The 24,108-nt window shown below is 41.0% G+C and overlaps 2 protein-coding genes and 1 long non-coding RNA gene across 3 annotated transcripts; 2 read left to right on the top strand and 1 right to left on the bottom strand.

Moving 5' to 3' along the window:
• Positions 1 to 1,085: 1,085 nt before the first annotated feature.
• On the bottom strand, positions 1,086 to 4,701 carry LOC128193529 (CRS2-associated factor 1, chloroplastic-like). The gene is made up of 5 exons (XM_052867162.1): positions 3,895 to 4,701; positions 2,642 to 2,769; positions 2,273 to 2,498; positions 2,060 to 2,187; positions 1,086 to 1,933 (listed from the first exon to the last, which is right to left on the bottom strand). Exons 1-5 carry the CDS (start codon positions 4,673 to 4,675, stop codon positions 1,259 to 1,261), a joined length of 1,938 nt encoding a protein of 645 aa, XP_052723122.1. The 5' UTR covers positions 4,676 to 4,701; the 3' UTR covers positions 1,086 to 1,258.
• A 13,853-nt stretch (positions 4,702 to 18,554) lies between these two features.
• LOC128193454 (pentatricopeptide repeat-containing protein At3g63370, chloroplastic-like) lies at positions 18,555 to 21,415 on the top strand. The gene has a single exon (XM_052866734.1). It carries the CDS (start codon positions 18,571 to 18,573, stop codon positions 21,388 to 21,390), a length of 2,820 nt encoding a protein of 939 aa, XP_052722694.1. The 5' UTR covers positions 18,555 to 18,570; the 3' UTR covers positions 21,391 to 21,415.
• Positions 21,416 to 22,476: 1,061 nt separating this feature from the next.
• LOC128193583 (uncharacterized) lies at positions 22,477 to 23,640 on the top strand. Its single transcript, XR_008244907.1, has 2 exons — positions 22,477 to 22,931; positions 23,424 to 23,640. It is a non-coding gene; the product is annotated as an uncharacterized LOC128193583 (long non-coding RNA).
• The last annotated feature ends 468 nt before the right edge of the window (positions 23,641 to 24,108 follow it).

The following is a 24,108-nucleotide window of genomic DNA, read 5'->3' as shown; positions in this document are numbered from 1 at the left end:
TCAAATTGAAGGACGAACGATACACTCATATTGAAGAACGAACGCTACATCTTAAGGACGAACGCCAACGCTCGTCAAACTGAAGACCGAACGCGACAATCAGGACAACGCAAACGCTCGTCAAACTGAAAAGTGAACGCTCAGCATATTATGGCCGAGCTACGTGGACGAACGTCCCAAATTGGCCTATCCGGACGAATGCTCAGAACAAAAACCGAAGGTTCAGAATTTGGCTACTTTGGACGAACGTTCAGAAAAGATACCGAACGATTAATATAACTTTTTCAGAAAGACCGAACGCTCTTAACAATGGGAAGAACGTCCCATTTTAAATCCTAAAATTTGAACGTACGTGCGTTTCTGCAGAATTCTGCAGAATCGCGAAATCCAGAAACCCAAATTCATCCCCAAATTTCCCAGATTTGCATCACAGCATAATTCAATAATCAAAACGAAAAATCTAGCTCCCCTTACCTCTTGAAGACTTCCTTGAATCTTTCTCCAAAAGATTTACAGTGTCTGGATCTCCTTCCTACTCCAAAAGCTCTTCACTTCTCCTCTCCCAGATTTTTGCAGCAAGTCTTGCACTCCTCCAGATGCAGCACCGAACACCTTTCTTGAATCAATCTCCTCCAAGACTTGCCATCCAAGGCCTCTTTGCAACTCCAGCACCTCTGAACTTCACCTCCTTCACCAATTTGCAGCAAGAGTTTTTCTCTCCCAATTAAGCACCCAGCACCCCATTTTATTTCCTACGTCTGCAGCTTTGTTGAAGGGTGCCCATCATGAGAGAAAAAAAAACCCGAACGTTGCTCCCCCTTTGCTGCTGTTTTTCAACACCCATGCTTCCCATTTTTCCAAATAAAACAAAACCCCAACTCCCCCTATGGCAGCTAGTGTCCCCCAGCATTAAATGCTTCCCCACCCCTTTAAGAAAACAAGGTCCTTACAGAAAACCCCCTTTTTTTTTCATTCTTTTTTTCTAAATCTCATCATCTAAAACTAAATGCAGCCTAAAGACTTAAAAACAAATATTTAGAATAAATTAATAGAACAAATTTAAATGTCAACACAAGACAAGTAATTATGTACTAAAGGAGTAGTGTTATTTCCAAAATGTTTATATTAGACACCTTTTATACAAGTGGAAATAGATAACCTACTCTAGTGGCACAGAAAACAAATGACTAATACAAATAGAAATTTGAGATAGAACTTACAAGGATTCTGACTCTTCAAATCTTGTGACTTCTTACTATCATAACCTGTCTGACAGTTTATAAAGAGGCTCAGGTGGAGTTGATTTAGAAAAAGCCATAGTGGTTTGATAAATGTAGTCGTCATCCAAAAATTTATCATCTAAAACAAGAGCACAGCCTTGCTCAACAGCTTGGTCCAACAGCAATAAAAGTCCTTCTGTACAAGGTGCACAACTTGATGGCTCACAAACATCTGCTTCTGAACCATCAAGAAAGTTGTTTGAATGAGGATCTGCTACAATGCTGGCAGAACTTTTATTGGTACCCGGTACCATTTGTGGTGTGCAAGAAAAGGCCATGACATCTTCTGTGATTTCAACTTCACATGTTTTCATAGGGAGTGAAGCAGCACCAGAAACATCAGACACAGGTGGATTGCTATTTTCTGTGAGACAAAGCACAGTTTTGTGCAAACTCAAATTATCTGAATTAGATAAAATCCTTGTGTCAAGAGGTTCACTGCATAGATGCTCAGTTCTATTGTTTTGTAGACACGTCGCTGATAATTTTCGGACACCTAGAGTCAATTTATTGGAATTTCCACTGTCAACGATAATTTTAGTGGCTTTTGTGTCATCATCTCTGGGATTTGGTAAAGAGGGCCTCCAATTTGGTCCTCTCCACATAAGTATGTGGTCATCTTCAAATGAAAGCAATATACATGGAACTAGATCCTAGAGTCAATGAACATATGTTAGAAAAAGATGTTTATTATAGCATCATTGAAAAATTTACATTACATAAGTCAATGCCTATTATCTTCAACGTTGAATTCAAAGTTTAAGTGAACATGGTTATACCTTTAGTTTTGCTCCAATCTTTTTATAGTCACTTGTATTTAGTTCTTGGCAATTTATTCGCACAAGGTCACATTGTTCAAATGCCTCTCTGACATTAGTCACAAGGTCCCAATATACACCATTTTTTGCTGCAACAATAAAATGATAGGGACATGTTAGTTTGAAGAAAGAACAAGAATAGTTAAATTGTAATGAATCTCCAAAACAATCTACCTAGTTTGCGGATGGGCATCAAGACCCTTCCCTTTTGACGCATTTCAGTTGCTTCGTCAAGTGTTAAACCTTTTGGAACTCGTTTAATCAGCTTAGGATATACTGGAGACACTGGTCTCCACCACATAAGACGAAATTGTGGTCGTGTTTCATAGCTGTAGTTTCTCCCCCTGAAAAGGTACACTGTGCCAAAATGTCGGTAAATGATTTTCCCCCCAGTCCTTTCCTGGCAAAACCACACAACATGACACAGCACACAAGATGAGTTTCTTATTCCCAGTGGATTCTCAAAGCGTAAAAGGCATATATTCATTTAAGTGGTAAGGGAAGCAAGCAAAGTATAAGAGATTACAAACTGAAAAAACAAACCTCTAACTGCTGGCACACATTATCCATGTCGACGGTACACACTCCTCTGCATTTTATCTTGCACACAGTGCTCCTCATCCAATATGTATGTATGTTTTCCAACATGTTATGTGTCAAACCATCCCTGCCTAAATCAGAAATTTGAGTGCAACAAAAGTATATTTCCCATTCCCAATAACCAGTTAAGTACATAAAAGTGATCCCCTCACTCTCATCCAGCATAAACTATTTTCCACTCCTCTTTCCATGTCAAATAATCTTTTACAAGTAAGGTTTCTTGAAAGCACAAAGCTTAAATTCAATTTTTTTAAAAGTGCTTTTCGTATTGTCCTATAATGAAAATTAAGATTTTACCACAAGCATCAAACCAACTTTAAATATCACGTCTTAGTGCATAAACACCTAAGGTAAAACTCTTCTTCAACAAATTTTCTGGTATGCCCTTACCAGAGAAAAAATAAATAAATAAATTGAGTTTCAATCATAAACTAAAATCAAATTAAGCACTTCATGTTTTATAAAACTTCTGTCCTGACCTGTAACTCGTGAAAGATGCACATTTTTTCTCTCTAATAAATAATTATGAAGAAATTTATCGATAGACTTAAAAACAATTGGAGAATTGCATCTAAGTATTATTGTCCATTAGATTCATACAAACTTTTGAAACAAAGTAATATAAATTGCAAAACACAGATGGTAAACACGAGGGAGCCCTTCATAAGGACTTGCATACATACATCAATAACAATCAAATTATCATATTTGTCATGAAAGGAAAACACTAAAATAATGTTTAACTGAGGAATGATTCACATATACCTTGATTTTATGGACACCTATTACACACTTGTTTCACACAAGCGAGCCCTGTACAAGGGAGGGCTCCATAAGGATTCGGATACATACACCAATAACAATCAAATTATCATATCTGTCACCAAAGGATAAACACTGAAATAATGTCAAACTGAGTAATGATTCACATTCACCTTCATTTCATGAATGACTATTTACATACTTATTTTTCCTTTTTTATCTCTCTTTTCATCATGTCATATAACCTTTGAACCTATCACTTTTACTCTTTCAATGTGTATATTAAGTGGTGTCAACCTTTAAGTTGTAGATGAATAATTGGTAAATCCGGAACTTTATTTCTAACAGGTTGATCATTTTTACACAGACATCAGATTAAAATATTTTATAAAATTAAAAACAAAACATCAGCTGTAATACATAAAAGAAAATACCAATATGTAGTTGGCGCGAAGATTTCTCCGCCCTCTTAACTAAGCGATTGATCTCATCCTTACTCAACGGTTCTCCCAACACCTCCTCCCTCGACTCCCAAATCGGCATGGCCAAACGGACTAGTTCAGCTCCGTTCTCATCTGATGGCGACGGATCGAGCAAGTGGAACTCCCTCACAGTTGTCTGGCTCGGCGGTACTGGGTTCCGCCCTGTCCATGGCCGTGGCAAGGTTGGCGGTCCAAACGGTGCGAATGGCGGCTCCCGCAATTTCACCAGATTCGCTTTCGGGGTCTCCGTGTAACTGAACCTGAAGTCGAACGGTGCGCCTTCGACCACGTAAGACACTCCATCCTCACCGATTTTCACATTTTCCGGCCCCGGTTGAAACTCAAGTCTCTCGACTCGTGAAACCACGGGATGCCAATCAAGCAAGGACTTCGGTTTTGGAGGTGGTTTAGAGTATTTCGATTTTTTCCCCAGAATAGAAGGTTGCGACGGTGCAGAGGGGGTTCCGAGAGATTTAAAAGTTTCGGAAGTGGGGGAAACAGCGGCAGTAGTGACAGTGTTAATGATGTTATCTGCGGCGATGTTGCGGCGAGTGCGGCAAATTTCCTCTTCGATTTCATGGAGCGTCCGGCGGCGCTGGTTGAACTTCTCTGCGTTGGCGTTGTTCCAATGCGAAAAACGTAGCTCCGTGGAACAACGTTCGCGGGTCGGGTTGTGGTTGATGTGTGGGCAAAATATGGGTAACTGGATTGCCACCTTCAGTAACACATCCATCTCTTCTCACTGTTGGGCAGTGTCATAGACCCTTTATAAAACTCAACCACAAGGGTGTTTTGGGAAATAAATCTCACTTAGGATATTTTACATCGCTTTTTATTTTAAATAATATTAAAAAAATAAATTTATAATTTATAATTAAGTTTGAATAAAAATCATGATGTAAAGGTAAATATAATATATATATATATATATATATATATTAGTTATAATAAAATTTAATGATAATATATGTATTAGACTTATAAAGGTAAATATAATTCTCCAATGATACTTGAACAACCTCTTTTGACAACATTTAGACACGGGACAGGTGTCTAAATGGAAGTGGTCCACGTGAAAAATCAAAAAGCAAATGAAATATGACGTGAAAAGGGGTGGACAGGGTTTCAAGTTGCGTTTTAAATTTCAAATTCATTTCAAAGAATTGTAGAGAGAGAAGCGCGAAGGTTGAGGGAGAGTGTGACCTAGAGAGAGAGGCCGAGAGAGTTGGAGAAAGGGAGATCGAGAGAGAGAGGTCCGACGGAGTGCTTGTCGGGGTGCCGCCGGACAACGTTGAAGGCCGTGTTGGAGCTATTCAACCCCTCTAACCGATTCCGATTCACGGCCGCCGCAACTCCGACGTTGGCCAATGAAGCGAAGAGCATCGTCTTCCGTCCGGTCTGACCCAGCGAACTAGGTGCGCGTTCAAGGTCTCGCTTCGTCCCTGCTGCTTCCGTCCCTGTCCCGGAGTGCTGCCAGAGTACTGCCGGAGAATCGCCGGAGTGTGGACTGTTCGGTGGACCAAAAAGAGGGGTTTTCCGGGTTGTCAGTCCCACCCACACCTTTTTCTTCGTCTGTGTTCCAACCGCCACATCTCGTGTTCACTCAAGGTTCGTTTTTTTTTATTTCAGTGGAATGAATGTATAATATAGTATGATGTTTGTGGATGATTTTGGTTATGTATGATACGTTGTTTGTAAGCTGTAAAAATATGAATTGTTGGATGGTGGTGGAATGTTGTTTATGTATGATGGAGGTGGTTTGTTAATAGTATTTATTGGATAAATTAAATGTGTGGTGATTGATACTATGAACATGAGAACATAAACATTCTTCCTTTGACAATACTGAAAATGTGTCTCCGAAGTGGGAAAATTTATGGAATAGACTTTTGTAAGTTTTCTTTAGGCTTAATTACCTACTTAGTCCCCATGCTCAGAGGTAATTTGCTGTTTAGTACCCGGTTTTAAAAATGTAGGCATTTGATACCTATGTTTTGAAATTTGTATCAATTGAATCCTACCCACTTAACGCCGTTATAAATCTAACATTTTTCTGACTGTGTATGTGGACGAGCGTTTGTGGACGAGCGTTTGTGGACGTTCAGTGGACGCTCGTCCAGCGAAGCGAACGCCCAGTCAGGCAGAAGAGGACGCTCGTCCAGCGAAGCGAACACCCAGTCAGGCAGAAGAGGACGCTCGTCCAGCGAAGCCAACGCCCAATAAGGCAGAAGAGGACGCTCGTCCACAAACGCTCGTCCACAAATCACATACACAGTCAGAAAAACGTTAGATTTATAACGGCGTTAAGTGGGTAGGATTCAATTGATACAAATTTCAAAACATAGGTATCAAATACCTACATTTTTAAAACCGGGTACTAAACAGCAAATTACCTCCGAACATGGGGACTAAGTAGGTAATTAAGCCTTTTCTTTAAAGGTTTAATCCTTTTCTACATCCCTATTTATGTACGAATGTCTCAATTGGGTCCTCGTTTTTTAAAGTGTATCAAAATGGTCCCTAATTTTGAAAATTGAGATCAATTGAGTCCTTCCCGTTAAGTTGGCTGGACGGCGTTAAAAAAATTGATGAGTGGGATGCTGAGATGACGAAATGTTACTGACGTGGCATTGACCTGGCTTAATGGTGAGTTTAAATATATTTAAAAAACGTGAAATTTGTAAAAAGACGCTCGTCCACTGTGGACGCTCGTCCACTGTGCACGCTCGTCCACTGTGGACGCTCGTCCCCTGTGTACGCATTAGAGAACGCTCCCTCAGCGACAAAAAAGACGCTCGTCCACTATGGACACTCGAGAGGACGCTGGCCAAGCGATAAGAGCACGGTCGTCCACTGTGGACGCTCGTCCCCTGTGTACGCATTAGAGAACGCTCCCTCAGCGACAAAAAAGACGCTCGTCCACTATGGACACTCGAGAGAACGCTGGCCAAGCGATAAGAGCACGCTCGTCCACTGTGCACGCTCGTCCACTGTGGACGCTCGTCCACTGTGTACGCATTAGAGAACGCTCCCTCAGCGACAAAAAAGACGCTCGTCCACTATGGACACTCGAGAGGACGCTGGCCAAGCGATAAGAGCACGCTCGTCCACTGTGGACGCTCGTCCCCTGTGTACGCATTAGAGAACGCTCCCTCAGCGACAAAAAAGACGCTCGTCCACTATGGACACTCGAGAGAACGCTGGCCAAGCGATAAGAGCACGCTCGTCCACTGTGGACGCTCGTCCCCTGTGTACGCATTAGAGAACGCTCCCTCAGCGACAAAAAAGACGCTCGTCCACAGACTCCTAAAAACACCTCATATATGCATACACATTTTTTTAGACTCATCACATTTCATAACAAAAATAAAGTTTTAACTAGTAAGAAGTCTGACTTTCATTGAAATGGAAGAAAAGTACAACACGGTTACAACCCATCAGCCCATTCTCATCAACATTGATACGCAAATTGTATTTATTACACATAAAAGAAAAACCAAAAATACCAACACCTTCATCCAGTTCTGAACAACCAACAAAGATTTCTCAAACTTAACTAAAATTTTCCTATAACTATCCATTTCTTCACTGTGCACCGAACTTTCTTTGTTTCCTTCACACTTCAAGCATTTCCCCCTTTCCTCTTCCACAACATCATTGAACCATTTGAAGTAGTTGCAACCACCCTCTTCAGCACCACTCTGTATAAACAACAATCGATTCTCAAAAACACTTCCACATAATACAAACGTCAAATAAATCATACCTTATACTTCGAGCATCCCCAAAATTGCTTGCCACGATTCTTCAGAGTTTTAGCAGTTCCCAGCGCGCATCTCAGTCCATAGTGGCAAATCGGTGAACACAAATTACGGTTTTCCTTCCGCCACACACTGCATGTCGACGAACAACAAGAATGCTCCTTCGACATCGTCTTCGAACAACTACGTTCTTAAACCCACCCACCTGCGACGAACAACGACGTTCTTAAACCCACCCACCTGCGACGAACAACCACGTTCTTAAACCCACCTACCTGCGTCGAACAACGACGTTCTTAAACCTACTCACCTGCGACGAACAACCACGTTCTTAAACCCACCTACCGGCGTCGAACAACTACGTTCTTAAACCCACCCACCTGCGTCAACCGATTTGGGGATTTCTTCAATTTAGGGATTCCTCCTTCTCATAAAGCTTTCGTGGTTTATGTTAAAAATCAAAACGTTGCGTTTTGATTTACAAATTTCACGTTTTTTAAATCTAAAAAACTCACCATTAAGGCAGGTCAATGCCACGTCAGTAACATTTCGTCATCTCAGCATCCCACTCATCAATTTTTTTAACGCCGTCCAGCCAACTTAACGGGAAGGACTCAATTGATCTCAATTTCCAAAATTAGGGACCATTTTGATACACTTTAAAAAACGAGGACCCAATTGAGACATTGGTACATAAATAGGGATGTAGAAAAGGATTAAACCTATTTCTTTCACTTATTTTCCACATTAACTTTTACTATTCACTATATTTTATTTCACCTAATTTCTCCACCAACTTTTTATATTATTTCTTCCACTTAATTTCCACACCTAATTTCTCCACCAACTTTTTATATTATTTCTTTCACTTATTTTCCACATTAACTTTTAGGCATAATACCCAATTTTGTCCCCACTTTGGTTCGGAAATCTCAAGTTAGTCCCTTTCTAGAAATGTGAGTGGAATGGATCCTTACTTGTAATTTTTTGAGTCTAATGAGTCCCTTCCGTTAAATAGAAGGAAACGGAGTTAGTGGGCTGATGATGTGGCAATTGTCTTTGGTGAGGTGTCAAGACGCAAGCTTACGTGGTGTTAGAGTTCCCCATACCCCGGAAATTTGATCTCGCGGCGAAGTGCTTCGAGCGCGCCACTGATCTGGTCTCAAAGCTTGACATCAATTCAATCGTCGACGCTGGAGAGAGAAAACTGTTGCTGGATCTGAACCTGGCACGGTCCCGAACAGCGTGGGAGGTTCAGGATCCAAGCTTGTCGGTGGCGCTGCTTAACCAGAGCAAGAGCTTCCTCTTCGGTTCGTGCGACCACTACGCGGATCTCGCGAAGCAGTTCATGGCGTTTGGGAAACGCGTGCTGTCGAACAGCGGCGCGGACGTGAGTCGCGAGGCGCTGAAGCTGATGAACGAGGCGTTGGAGACTTGCGAAAAGGGATTCGATACAGCGCGAACACAGGAAGAGAAGGTGGAGATCCGAGGGTTGAGGTGGAAGGCACTTAGGTTTATTGCTGCGATTCATTTGCAAAAAGAGGAATATGAGAGCGTGATAAAGTGTGTGAAGGTTTTGAGAGACTCGGCTGATGGCGGTGACGAGCATCCGAGTCTTTCGGTGTTGGCGATGAAGGCGTGGTTAGGGTTGGGAAGGCATGGTGAGGCGGAGAGGGAGTTGCGGGGTATGGTGATTGACAGAGGGATTCCGGAGGGAGTTTGGGTTTCGGCGGTGGAGGCGTATGGGCAACCCTAACACCACGTAAGCTTGCGTCTTGACACCTCACCAAAGACAACTGCCACATCATCAGCCCACTAACTCCGTTTCCTTCTATTTAACGGAAGGGACTCATTAGACTCAAAAAATTACAAGTAAGGATCCATTCCACTCACATTTCTAGAAAGGGACTAACTTGAGATTTCCGAACCAAAGTGGGGACAAAATTGGGTATTATGCCTAACTTTTACTATTCACTATATTTTATTTTACCTACTTTCTCCACCAACTTTTTATATTATTTCTTTCACTTAATTTCCATACCTAATTTCTCCACCACCTTTTTATATTATTTCTTTCACTTAATTTCCACACCTAATTTCTCCACCAACTTTTTATATTATTTCTTTCACTTATTTTCCACATTAACTTTTACTATTCACTATATTTTATTTCACCTAATTTTTCCACAAACTTTTTATATTATTTCTTTCACTTATTTTCCACATTAACTTTTTCTATTAATCTTTTTTTATTATATTTTAGGCTTAATTACCTACTTAGTCCCCATGTTCGGAGGTAATTTGCTGTTTAGTACCCGGTTTTAAAAATGTAGGCATTTGATACCTATGTTTTGAAATTTGTATCAATTGAATCCTACCCACTTAACGCCGTTATAAATCTAACGTTTTTCTGACATCAACTTTGAATTGTGGACGAGCGGTAGTGGACGAGCGTCCTCTTAGTGGACGAGCAATTGATAACGCTCGCCCTGTGGACGCAAGTACATTCAGTGGACGCTCGTCCAGCGAAGCGAACGCCCAGTCAGGTGGAAGAGGACGCTCGTCCAGCGAAGCGAACGCCTAGTCAGGAAAAAGAGGACGCTCGTCCAGCGAAGCGAACGCTCAAGAGGACGCTCGTCCAACGATGCTCGTCCACTAAGAGGACGCTCGTCCACAACCGCTCATCCCCAATTCAAAGTTGATGTCAGAAAAACGTTAAATTTATAACGGCGTTAAGTGGGTAGGATTCAATTGATACAAATTTCAAAACATAGGTATCAAATGCCTACATTTTTAAAACCGGGTACTAAACAGCAAATTACCTCCGAACATGGGGACTAAGTAGGTAATTAAGCCTATATTTTATTTCATCTAAATTTTCCACCAACTTATTATATTATTTTTATTCATCAACTTTCTTCATCCTTAACTCTATAAATACCTACATTCTCTTCACTTCACACACACAAAAAAATTACATAATACTCATCTCTTCTCTCTCAAAATCTCTTCATTCCATCCCAAAACTCTACTTCATTTTCCTCTCACATTTTACTATTTCCTAATCCCTCTATACATAGTAAATCCCATACCACACTTCTACTACAAATTCATCTTTTTCACCATCAATCTACCTCTTCTCACAACTTATTACAAGCAAAGTCTTGCTTCATCTTTCAAATCTTTAACAAGGTACACATTTTCTTTTCATTCTATTTATATTCATTTTGATCATTTTTTAGTTTATAAATTTCTCCTATTTTCTACCACAATTTTAACCTATGCTTTTTAATATTTTTACGTCATAGATATTTCAACTCATCTCTCTTCTTAATAAAAAGAAAACTAAAATATAAAAATTAAAGATAAAAAGAAAAATACAAAATGAAAAAATTAAAAATTACAAAAATACGTTTTAAAGGTTTAGGCACATGTGTGATCGCACGCATCGTCCTTGTGCCAAAAACCTTTTCTCTTTCTTCAAAATCCCAAAAATATGTTTTAAAGGTTTAGGTACATGTGTGATCGCACGCATCGTCCTTGTGCCAAAAACCTTTTCTCTTTCTTCAAAAAATGTCAAAAATACGTTTCAAAGGTTTAAGCACATGTGTGTTAATTTGTGGTGTGCGAGATTTGATCTTTAAGCAATCGTTCGAATAGTGTTCGAAATAATAGTAATTGTTCTAGTAGAGTACACTGTCTTAACGTGAAGTCTAAGTACTTGATCTTAATTAGCGTTTGATCTTTTGGTATTCGACCTAATGGTATTCGGTATAATGGCGTTTGATGCTCAGTTTCTAGCTTAAGTGATCAATCTTATTGTTCGTGTAAACAGTATCCGATGTAATATAAGTTCGTTGTTTTATCGTTTGATTTAGTAATGTTATGATATCTGGGTATGTATTGAGGTTGAGGGTACTGTAGTAGGATGTCTTGATCTGTGGTTGATTGTGGACATATTGAGGAGACTAAGAATGAAATCACAAGTGGGGCACCTTCCGTTGATTTGCTCATCAACGTATCATCCGGATGAGAGTTTATTGTGTATTGGGTTGATTATTAGGTACTATGGAATGAGTGTCCAACAGGAATTGTGGTACGTTGGTTTGAGGATGTCGGACTTAATTATTATATGATATTTGTATTGAAATAACTATGCATGTTTTATAAATGATGTGTTTCAGGTTAGCTCACCCTTACTTTGCTTGTTTGTGCATGTGAATGCGATGATCGTATAATGTGTGATGTTATACGGGAGCAGTTGAAGGATTGTCACGTAATCCTGTGCAAATGGAGGAAGAGATGGAAGATCGAATTAGAAGGATTCAAGGTTATCTTTGTTGTTGCGTTTGAGCTTAAGACTGATGTATAGATTTTAGTTTATGCTCGGGATGTTATGTATTATTACAACATTTAAGTTTTGAAAAATTTATTTGTTTTTAGGGTGAATTTTTTTTTGGGATGTTACAATAATGGTATCAGAGCAGTTCATCCTTAGGATGACCTCTGTGTTGTGGGTTTGCCGTGTCTTCGCTGTGAAGAATTTAGTGTAAATGGTATGATTTACCACTTCCTCCGTGTCTATATAGTAAGGTGTGTATCTAACTAGATGTTTTGAGAACAGAAAACGTCTTGATAAGAGTAATGAGGGTGCACACTCATGACTTTTACCATAGATGGTTTTCCTTTCTTAATTCTGAAGGTTAGAGTTAAGAAAGAGTTAGAGTTTTAATGGTGTTTCCTGTAGTAATTCATGTCTTGTTCTTGCTTTTGTGGTAGTGTAGTGTGCTCGATAGTAGGAGAGGAATGCATATTAAAGGACAACTTGAGTTGTATACCTTTATTAGAATTGGTTGAAGCCTTTGAGACAAGTTCTTGCCGCGAAGATAGGAGTTAGAAGACTTAAAGTTAAGCTTCGGATCCTTGAGGAGTCGGGGAGATAGGTCTGAAGTCGCGATGGATGACGGCTCGGGTCGCCTGTTATTGAGAGCAGGTTATGACGACGAATTACAAGTAAACGACATCAGTTTATGAAAGACTAGTCTGCAGTGTCATGTGAGTCGATTTATCATGGGAATTGTTATAGTATTTGTAGTGGGTTTATAGTGTGATAATTCTGGTTATTCATCTTGCATGTTGTGGTTGTGGTTTCTAACCGTGATGGTCGTACGGATACGAGAGAGATGGTAGTGTAGATAAAGTTGGATTTGGAATACTTCGAGAGAGAGATGGGGAGTAAAACTTGTTGGGTCTATAGGTAGTAACGAGCGTTCTTACTAGTGACGTTCGGTCTTGGAGTTATTTATTTTCAGGTAGCGAGCGTTATTAGATAACAGTTGATCTTGATGTTAGTGGATCTGAGGTAGCTAGCGTCCGATCTTAATTTGGTAACCTGAGGTTTAGTTTGATTACGTTCGGTCAGTACTGAGGTGTTCAGCAGAGTACTCTCGGCGTTTAACCTAGACTCAAGCGTTCCTTATTATAGTGTTCTGCCTCGTAGCGATGGTTCTTAGGGAATGATCTTTATTGGTGATGTTGCTCTGAGGTTGTAATCATTTATAGGGAGTGACCGGCCTTGATAGTCGTTGAGGTATCGATCGATTGATAAATAGTGATTAGTCGTGATGATACATGATTCAGGAAGTGATCATTCATAGGTAGTGCTCGGGTCGGATGATGCCTGTCTCAGGTAAGGATCATTAATAGTTAGTGGTTGTACGTAGAGAACATCCGGTCTCGATGAGGTTACTCTCAGATAGAATTAAATTCAGTAAAGTGATCAATTAAGTGTTCGTCCGAATGGTACTTAATCTGTAGTGTGCGAGATTTGATCTTTGAGCAATCGTTCGAATAGTGTTCGAAATAATAGTAATTGTTCTAGTAGAGTACACTGTCTTAACGTGAAGTCTAAGTACTTGATCTTAATTAGCGTTTGATCTTTTGGTATTCGACCTAATGGTATTCGGTATAGTGGCGTTTGATGCTCAGTTTCTAGCTTAAGTGATCAATCTTATTGTTCGTGTAAACAGTATCCGATGTAATATAAGTTCGTTGTTTTATCGTTTGATTCAGTAATGTTATGATATCTAGGTATGTATTGAGGTTGAGGGTACTGTAGTAGGATGTCTTGATCTGTGGTTGATTGTGGACATATTGAGGAGACTAAGAATGAAATCACAAGTGGGGCACCTTCCGTTGATTTGCTCATCAACGTATCATCCGGATGAGAGTTTATTGTGTATTGGGTTGATTATTAGGTACTATGGAATGAGTGTCCAACAGGAATTGTGGTACGTTGGTTTGAGGATGTCGGACTTAATTATTATATGATATTTGTATTGAAGTAACTATGCATGTTTTATAAATGATGTGTTTCAGGTTAGCTCACCCTTACTTTGCTTGTTTGTGCATGTGAATGCGATGATCGTATAATGTGTGATGTTATACGGGAGCAGTTGAAGGATTGTCACGTAATCCTGTGCAAATGGAGGAAGAGATGGAAGATCGAATTAGAAGGATTCAAGGTTATCTTTGCTGTTGCGTTTGAGCTTAAGACTGATGTATAGATTTTTTAGTTTATGCTCGGGATGTTATGTATTATTACAACATTTAAGTTTTGAAAAATTTATTTGTTTTTAGGGTGAATTTTTTTTTGGGATGTTACAGATGGTATCAGAGCCTAGCCTCTCCCAGTACGGTGTGGTTCGAGGACGAACCAGACGGAAGCTGGTGGGCATGTGACATCCGGGCACTAACGAGGGCGGGGAGTGACGCCGGTGCAAGAGGCATGGTGCAGGGGCACAGACAAGGAGCGGCTCCTGGCAGCTTCGGGTGGAAGGGGTACATGGACGAATCGAACATACACCGGAATGAGAGGGATCTGGAGATTGTGTAGGTATTGGACAATACAGTTGAAGGATAGATTAAAGGAATTGATTTGACTAATCATATCACCAAAATGCATTTTCTTTTCGGTAGCCTGACTCATAAGAACTCCATAGTTAAGCGTGCTTAGCCTGGAGTAATTTTGGGATGGGTGACCTTTTGGGAAGTTTTCCCGGAAAGTGTGCGAGTGAGGACAAAACACACCAAAGGAGGGACGTGCCTCGTCCTCCAACGCACATGCGCCGCCGCCTCCATCGGAATCGGCCACCGCACCACCACCTCTTCCAGTTTTGGCGTCGGCGGCAATCCCACACGCTACCGGAACCATTTCCAACCGCAGCGCAACTGCCTTTCTCTCTCTCGTCTCTCTCCTTTCACCTCGAGCTAGTTGCTGCCGACTACAACAACAACAATCGGCCGCCACTCGTAGCAACATGCCGCCACTGTCCTTGCTGAGGGTATCACCGGAACTACCAGTGTTACGCTCTTCTCCCCGTGTTTCAACTTTTATTCCATTCTTATTGCTTTCTCTTGGTTTTTGGTGGTTGGAGGGTAAAGTGGAACAGGACGTTGAGCTGAGTTATGTTCATGAATGAGCCATGGTTTGGTAATGGTAGTGGAAGTTCTGTGTGTGAACCGTGTGTTTTTTATGTTTTGGGTGTTGAGATGGGTTGGTGTGATGGTGATAGGAACACGGTAGAGGTTAGAAAGTGAGGTTGGGATGGTTACGGGTGAGGGGAGTCAAGGAGTTTGAGGTTAGGCCGTGGTATAAGGTGTTGGAGATGAAAATGAAGAGGAGAGGGATGAAGATGATGGACCGTGGTCATGAGGTGTATGATGGATGTGTTGGAGGTTACAGATGAAGTTTGGTTCTTTCTCAGACTGGAAAACCATGGGTTTTGGAACAAAAAAGAGAATTTTGCTTCCGTTCAGGAGATGGAACCCCGAGGATTCTTCAAGGTGAAGGTCTGACGTTGAGGAGTGGGGATAGAGAGTGATGGGAGATGTTACAGGGATGGGTGACGAAGGTGTCGCCTTGGGTGGTCGCCCCCCCTCGTTAAGCTCAGATGGTTCTCTTTTTTGAGTGGTCCAAGTTCTCCTCCCAATGAAGAAAGAAGGGCCCAAGATAATGGGTTCCCCCTGTTCCCAAGAATGTCCCCTCTTTTGAATGGCGTAAAAGGAAACTTTACAGAGTTCCAAGGATGGGCAGCCGTGGCAGACAACTCCAAGATGATTCCCAGAAACCCAATGCTCAGCCCAAATTTAAAACACACACCACTACCTTTTGGACGCTCGGTCAAAACCGAACACGAATGACCGAACGTTCGGACCGAACGTTCACAAGATAAAGCCTCATTGGAGAAAAACGAACGACCTTCATATAAGCTGACCGAGCACTCAGACCAAACGCTAGCCACTGGGACGAACGTTTTGCATGACCCAACGTTCGCATTCGCGAAAAAACGAACACTGTTCAAAACACCATTTGGACGAGCGGTAGAACGAACCGGACGATCAAATGCACTAGGGATAGGACGAGCGCTCAAAACCGAGAACGAACGTTCAATAAACACTATGACCGAACGCTGTAAAACATTTTAACAACACTGCCCCCCACTGACCGAACGCTCGGTCAAAACAAAAACGAACGAACGCTCACATTATGCGAACGAACGCTCTAACCAACGAAATACACGGACAGAACATTCACAAGGTAGGCCCCACATCCAGGCCGAACGCAGACAGTCACTAACACAAACCAAGAACGAACGTTACAATCACAAACACATAGAACGAACGCTTAAGACCCAGACCAAAATAAAACCGAACGACACTTTCACGAGTGCCATAAGATTGACCCCCAATAACACCTGGACCAGTAGGACGAACGTGTAGACGCTCCGGACGAGTGAGAACGAGCGGCAGAGGATGGTAACGTCACCAATTCCGAACGCTCGTTAAGACAAAAGACCGAACGCTCAAAGAACGCTTTACTATTTGGACGAGCGTCCCAATATTCCAATTGCCGAACGTTATACCAAGCCGAACGTCCAACTCTTTGAGGAATACCGGACGGTTGAAGCGGAGACGAACGATCAACAAAAGGGTGAGGACGAACGGTCACGCCAATGACGACGAACGTTTTTCTTTATTTTTTATTTCTCTTTTTTTTATTATATTTATTTTTTATTTTTATTTTTATTATTATTATTATTTTTTTGGCTTAATTACCTACTTAGTCCCCATGTTCGGAGGTAATTTGCTGTTTAGTACCCGGTTTTAAAAATGTAGGCATTTGATACCTATGTTTTGAAATTTGTATCAATTGAATCCTACCCACTTAACGCCGTTATAAATCTAACGTTTTTCTGACATCAACTTTGAATTGTGGACGAGCGGTAGTGGACGAGCGTCCTCTTAGTGGACGAGCAATTGATAACGCTCGCCCTGTGGACGCAAGTACGTTCAGTGGACGCTCGTCCAGCGAAGCGAACGCCCAGTCAGGCAGAAGAGGACGCTCGTCCAGTGAAGCGAACGCCTAGTCAGGCGGAAGAGGACGCTCGTCCAGCGAAGCGAACGCCCAGTCAGGCGGAAGAGGACGCTCGTCCAGCGAAGCGAACGCCCAGTCAGGCAGAAGAGGACGCTCGTCCAACGATGCTCGTCCACTAAGAGGACGCTCGTCCACAACCGCTCGTCCACAATTCAAAGTTGATGTCAGAAAAACGTTAGATTTATAACGGCGTTAAGTGGGTAGGATTCAATTGATACAAATTTCAAAACATAGGTATCAAATGCCTACATTTTTAAAACCGGGTACTAAACAGCAAATTACCTCCGAACATGGGGACTAAGTAGGTAATTAAGCCTATTTTTTTTATTTTTTTTGAAAATAAATTTTATTAATTAACCCGGACGAAATTGAGTGTTGACAGCTGCCCCTCTTTACTTAAATTGACAGGGAGTGCCAGCTGAACTATGCAGGTGTAAAGATGAGTCGTATGAGGGTATGAGATGTGGTTTAATGAGTATGCTTTAATTGTTCCTATATATGTATCTACGTATGATGACATGAATTAAATGTGTTGTATGTATAACATGCTTTTTATATCTAGCTCACCCTTGCATTGTTTTTGTTATGTACTGTTTGGATATGTTTGGTTGGTGATGATCATTCACTTGGATGGGAGCAGATGTTGTTGAGAAGATTTCTTTGGAGCAAGAGCTGGAGGTTACTGATGTTGCAGAGTAGTCTTCTTAGGAATTTCCTGATTGAACACTTGTAGTGTTCAATAAGTGTTCAATCCTTTCAACTGTTAAGTTTAAATTTTCGTTTCTTTTATTTTTGGATAATGTAATTTCGCGTTTAATTACACGTCATACTCCGACTGTTCTCTATGTTTTAATGTTGACGTCTTTATTATATAATATTGGTTATTATATAATCGGGATGTTACAGGTGAAGTTAACCAAACAAACACAAAAATTAAAACAAGAACTGGCAAGAAAAGAGAAAATAAGAGATAAGAGAGAGGAAACTTGCAAGGCGTCTTGCTGCGCTCCATGGAGTCCTCGTCGTAGGTCATGGCAGAGTTGAGCGGTGCGGCGGTTGAGCGCTCAAACGCCATTGCTGCAATAGAATCACACGCTCAGACGAAACGCGAATGAAATTGCGAAAAAAAAAGACAAACTAGACTTGCAGCTGAAACGCCATTGGTGAACGGTGCTCTCATTAGTGCATTACGAATTGGGAACTGAAGAGAGAGAAAGGAAGAAAAGAAAGAGGAAAAAGAGTTGTCGTGAGGTGGTGTGTGGGAGCTTTTTGGAGCGAAAGGGATTTAATGCATATCTGAAGGGTAAAAAAGGGAAGAGGAGATACAGAGAGCATTGTGGTGGAGAGTAACTCTCTAGAAAACGAATATATGAAATAAAAAGGTTATTTATTTGTCACTTTAATTTAGTGTTTTTGTTTGGCGGCTTACACATGAGATCTTTGTTCTGGTGCGGCGCAGCGCAGCTTCACGCATGCACAGTCACCATGCCGACTTCAATCCTCTCTGGTCTCAAACCCATTTCCATTAACACCCTCCTCAACGAAGGAGCCCTCAAACCCGCTTTTGAATCCTTAACCCTCCTTTCCTCTCACCCACTCACGCCCCCCTCGCTTCTCGAACACGCGCATTCTCTCCTCCTTGACTTCTGCACCACTGAGAAAGCCCTCCCACAAGGCCAACAGTTGCATGCCCGTTTGTTAAAATCTCACGTTTCGGCGTTTCTAGCCACCAAGCTTGTCCACATGTACGGAAAATGTGGCTCTTTGAGCGATGCACTCAAAGTGTTCGGCGAAATAACTGAAAGAACTAATTTTACCTGGAATGCCATGATGGGTGCGTTTGTGTCAAGCGGTAAATACCTCGAAGCAATTGAGTTGTACAAAGAGATGAGAGTCGATGGAGTGGCGCTTGACGCTTGTACTTTTCCCTCCGTGCTTAAAGCGTGTGGTGCTCTTGGAGCAACTCGCTCTGGGGCTGAAATCCATGGTGTGGCTGTTAAGTGTGGATATGGTGAATTTGTGTTTGTGTGCAATGCGCTTATAAGTATGTATGCCAAGTGCGGTAATCTTGATGGGGCCAGGATGCTGTTTGATGGGATTATGATGGAGAAAGAAGACGCTGTTTCTTGGAATTCTATTATTTCGGCACATGTAGCAGAAGGGAAATGCTTGGAGGCATTGTCGCTTTTTAGAAGAATGCAGGAGGTTGGTGTCGAGAGTAATACATATACTTTTGTTGCAGCTCTTCAAGGTTGTGAGGATCCCTCGTTTGTTAAACTGGGTACGGAGATTCATGGTGCCGTGTTGAAATCTAACCATTTTGTTGATGTCTATGTTGCCAATGCTTTGATTGCCATGTATGCAAAGTGTGGTCGTATGGAGGATGCTGTAAGAGTTTTTGAAAGTATGCTTTGCAGGGATTGTGTATCTTGGAATACATTGCTCTCTGTTTTGGTTCAAAATGAGCTCTATAGTGATGCTGTAAATTACTTTCGAGATATGCAGGGTTCTGGCCTAAAGTTTGATCAGGTGTCAGTGTTAAACTTGATTGCTGCGTCTGGCCGATTGGGAAATTTATTGAAAGGGAAGGAAGTTCATGCCTATGTAATAAGAAATGGAATGGATTGTAATATGCAGATTGGGAACACCATGATAGATATGTATGCCAAGTGTTGCTGTGTGAAATATATGGGTCATGCTTTTGAATGTATGCCTAAAAAGGATTTGATTTCTTGGACAACTGTTATTGCCGGTTATGCACAGAATGAATGCCATCTGGAAGCGATGAACTTGTTCCGGATGGTTCAGGTGGAGGGGATGCCTGTTGATCCCATGATGGTTGGAAGTGTTTTGCAGGCTTGTGGCGAGTTGAAATCTAAAAACTTTGTCAGAGAGATTCATGGTTATGTTTTGAAAAGAGATTTAGCTGATACAGTGCTACAAAATGCCATTGTCAATGTATACGGAGAAGTTGGGCATATAGATTATGCAAGACGTGTATTTGAATCAATTAAATCCAAAGATATTGTGTCTTGGACAAGTATGATTACCTGCTGTGTTCATAATGGACTTCCAGTTGAGGCTCTTGAACTTTTCTACACTCTAAACCAATTTAAAATTCATCCTGACTATATAGCTCTCATTAGTGCACTATCTGCCACTGCTAGTTTATCTTCATTGAAGAAAGTGAAGGAGATTCAGGGGTTTCTGATTAGGAAAGGTTTTTTCTTGGAGGGACCAATTGCTAGCTCCCTGGTGGATACGTATGCTCACTGTGGGAATGTGGAGAACTCAAGAAAGATATTTAATTCTGTAAAAAAAAGAGATTTAATTTTATGGACTTCCATGATTAATGCAAATGGAATGCATGGATGTGAACGTAGGGCCATTTCTTTATTCGAGGAAATGACTGATGAAAATGTTATTCCTGATCATATAACATTTTTGGCTTTATTATATGCATGCAGCCATTCAGGGTTGATGGATGAAGGTAAGAGGGTTTTCGATATTATGAAATATGAATATAAACTAGAACCCTGGCCAGAGCATTATGCCTGTATGGTTGATCTCCTCAGCCGTTCCAATTCCCTTGAGGAGGCTCATAGTTTTGTGAGAAACATGCCTATCAAACCTACTTCTGAAGTCTGGTGTGCTCTTCTCAGCGCTTCCCTCATTCATTCTAATAAAGAACTGCGAGAGCTTGCAGCAAAGAAGCTCTTACAATCGGATACAGAGAATTCAGGAAAATATGTATTGATATCAAACATCTTTGCAGCAGATGGTAGATGGAACGATGTTGAAGAGGTGAGGTTGAGAATGAAAGGAAATGGCACGAAGAAGACACCAGGATGCAGTTGGATTGAGGTTGAGAATAAGATTCACACCTTCATGGCAAGGGACAAGTCTCATCCAAAATCTGATGATATTTGTCTAAAACTAGCTCAGTTTACAGAACTTCTGGAAACAGAAGGCTATAGGGCTCAAACGAAGTTTGTGTTCCATAATGTCAGTGGAGAAGAAAAAATGCAGATATTATATAGACATAGTGAAAGGTTGGCACTTGGTTTTGGTCTGCTTGTTACGCCAAACGGTTCTACTATTCGGATCACAAAAAACCTTCGAATTTGTGATGATTGTCATACATTCTTTAAGATAGCATCAAAAGTCTCCCAACGGACCCTTGTTGTAAGGGATGCCAATAGGTTCCATCATTTTGAAAGAGGAATTTGTTCATGTGGAGATTTCTGGTGAATACTTGATAATATGAAAATTTATAGCACACTTCTATGTAGAGTTTACAACTTGATTCATGGTCCACATGTTAGTCCTAGTTCATCCATGAAAAAGCCCCATGGTTTCTTCAAGTGGAGTAAAAGAAAGCTTTAGCTCCCAAAACTCTACGTAAAGTGGATTAGAATCAAGATCAAGACTGAAGTGAGTTTAACCTTTAATTAACTCTTATAAACAATATCAAATATGTTGGTAATTTTTTTTATATTTAAATCCCTCAATCTTGTATTTTCCTTTCTCTCTCTCACGTGCCTTTGTCTGCCACTCTCTTCTGCTATCGGTGCCATGTGGCTTGATTTCCCAACTGACTCATCCTTAGCCTCCATTTCCCCTGCCCATTCTACCCCTGCAGTGGCCCTTTTATTCTCACTCGTTACAGAGACTCAATAACAAAACAGAAAGAAATAGGAAAATGATACTTGAACAACCTGTTTTGACAACATTTAGACACTGGACGCGTGTCTAAATGTGACTGGTGCACGTGGAATTGTTTTTTAAAGGTTTAATCATTCACTAAGTCCCTATTTTCGCATGGAATCTCAATTTCGTCCCTTTCTTTCTGAAAATATCAATTGGGTCCCAATTTTATGAAAATTGCAACAAATCGATCCTTTCCGTTAAATAGTGTCAAACGGCGTTAAAAAAATTGATGAGTGAATGCTGAGATGACGAACGAGCGCTCGTCCAGCAGCGAACGAGCGCTCGTCCAGCAGCGAACGAGCGCTCGACCACCGAACGAACGGTCGTCCAGTGTGGAACGAACGGTTGTCCAGCAGTAAGAGGTCGACGGGCGTCCGTTCTCTGGTGGTCGAGCGCTCGTTCGCTGCTGGACGAGCGCTCGTTCGCTGGTGGACGAGCACTCGTTCGTCATCTCAGCATTCACTCATCAATTTTTTTAACGCCGTTTGACACTATTTAACGGAAAGGATCGATTTGTTGCAATTTTCATAAAATTGGGACCCAATTGATATTTTCAGAAAGAAAGGGACGAAATTGAGATTCCATGCGAAAATAGGGACTTAGTGAATGATTAAACCTTTTTTAAAATGAAAGAATGACGTGGTAATGAGAGAATTGGGGGCAGATTCAAATTGTAGGGTTATTTCGAAAATTTCAGATTGAAATGTTTTCAGAGAGAGAAGGTGGAGAACATTTCACGGAGCACCGAACCTTCGAACCTTCGAGCCAGCCACCACAACTCTCGCCGGATATCCACCGCCAGTAGACGTTGTCGTTGCCGTTTTCGCTCCATCCAGTGCCGTCGTAGTGCCGTCGGTGTCCGTTGTCTTCCACCCAGCCAGGCAGTTCGGATTGCGGGTCGCCGCAGCTCCGGCGTCGGCAGACGAATCGAAGACGGCATCGTCTTCCCTCCGGCCTAGCCAACCAAGGGCGCATTTTGAGTATTGATTCCTCCCACCCGCTTCCTTCCCTGTGCCGGACCCTTGCGGTGGCCGCCGGAGCATCGCCGGAGTGTCGTCGAAGTGTCGCCGGACCCTTTCGAGGTATGGTTTAGTGTGGGTTGAAGTTGTGTAGAAGATTTAGTGCCACCGGTGGAACTATTCGCGAACCCTATTCATGATCCAACTTCAGAACATGATATCTTTGCAAGCTCTTTTCTTGCTTATTCAATGTTTGCTTTGTAAGTTCTTGTTAATTTAAGTTGATGATATTTTATGGACTTGCAAATCTCTTTTTCCAGTAAACCAACTTCCTTAAATTCTACTGATTCATTGGATGGTAGAAATACATAAATTTGTTGCAATATATGCTGTCTTTTATGGACGAATTTCTCATAAACTATGCTTAGAATATATGTTCATTAGATTTGATAGAGTATTGAGATCAAGTTCTTTAATTGCTTGAATAGACCCAAAACTATTTTTGTCGTTCTTGGATTTATTTTGTTAATTTGAGTTGACAAATCATGATACAATGATAATTTTGTTTCGGTTCTTACATGTTTTAATCACATCTATTGGTTTGAAATTCCACAGGAGACTAGAAATGAACAAATTATCTGAGGATGTGTCTTCGTTTGTAAATTGCCTTAGTCTTTCTTTGATGTAAGTTCTATCTTTTTTTATTTTACTTTTGGAACAATTTAGCATTATAGTTCTCTGGAAAGATCATATAACTTTTACCTAACAGATTGGTTATTGACTTAAAAATCTATACTAATGTATCTTACAAAAATTTAGTTGGTGTTATTCCCACAAGCAATAATTTTTCAAGATATTACCATCAATGTTTTGTTTCTATAGTTTTGTGTTGTCTTGCTAATCCGATTCTTCTGCATTTTCTATGTAAGTAAAAGATTTACAACATCTTAGTTCCTGTCTTCATTGAGATTGAAAATCATGGGCATTTTCCTACAATGTTGTTATTTATATTTTTTTTCCAAATTTCTCTCAGTTGCTCTATCTGTCGGCATGTTTAGTAGCATCCGTTAATTAACTCTCCATCCATCCGTTTATATAGCAGTAATAGATCATGTAACTGATTGTGAGCGTTCGGTATGATTCAGACTGTGAGCGCTCGTTTATTTTATGAACGGTCGTTTGTTTGCATATTGACCGAACGTCCAAAACTGGCTGCATTTTAAATTGATGTGTCAGTGAAGATTCCCACCGTCGACTGCCGAAAATGTCTGCCATGTGAAAGCTGCAGACGATATGGGTT

This window comes from Vigna angularis, chromosome 8 (assembly GCF_016808095.1).
Source record: "Vigna angularis cultivar LongXiaoDou No.4 chromosome 8, ASM1680809v1, whole genome shotgun sequence".
NCBI classification, from domain to species: domain Eukaryota; kingdom Viridiplantae; phylum Streptophyta; class Magnoliopsida; order Fabales; family Fabaceae; genus Vigna; species Vigna angularis.
The sequence above is the reverse complement of the archived record's forward strand: the minus strand, read 5'-3'. Positions and strand labels throughout refer to the sequence as shown.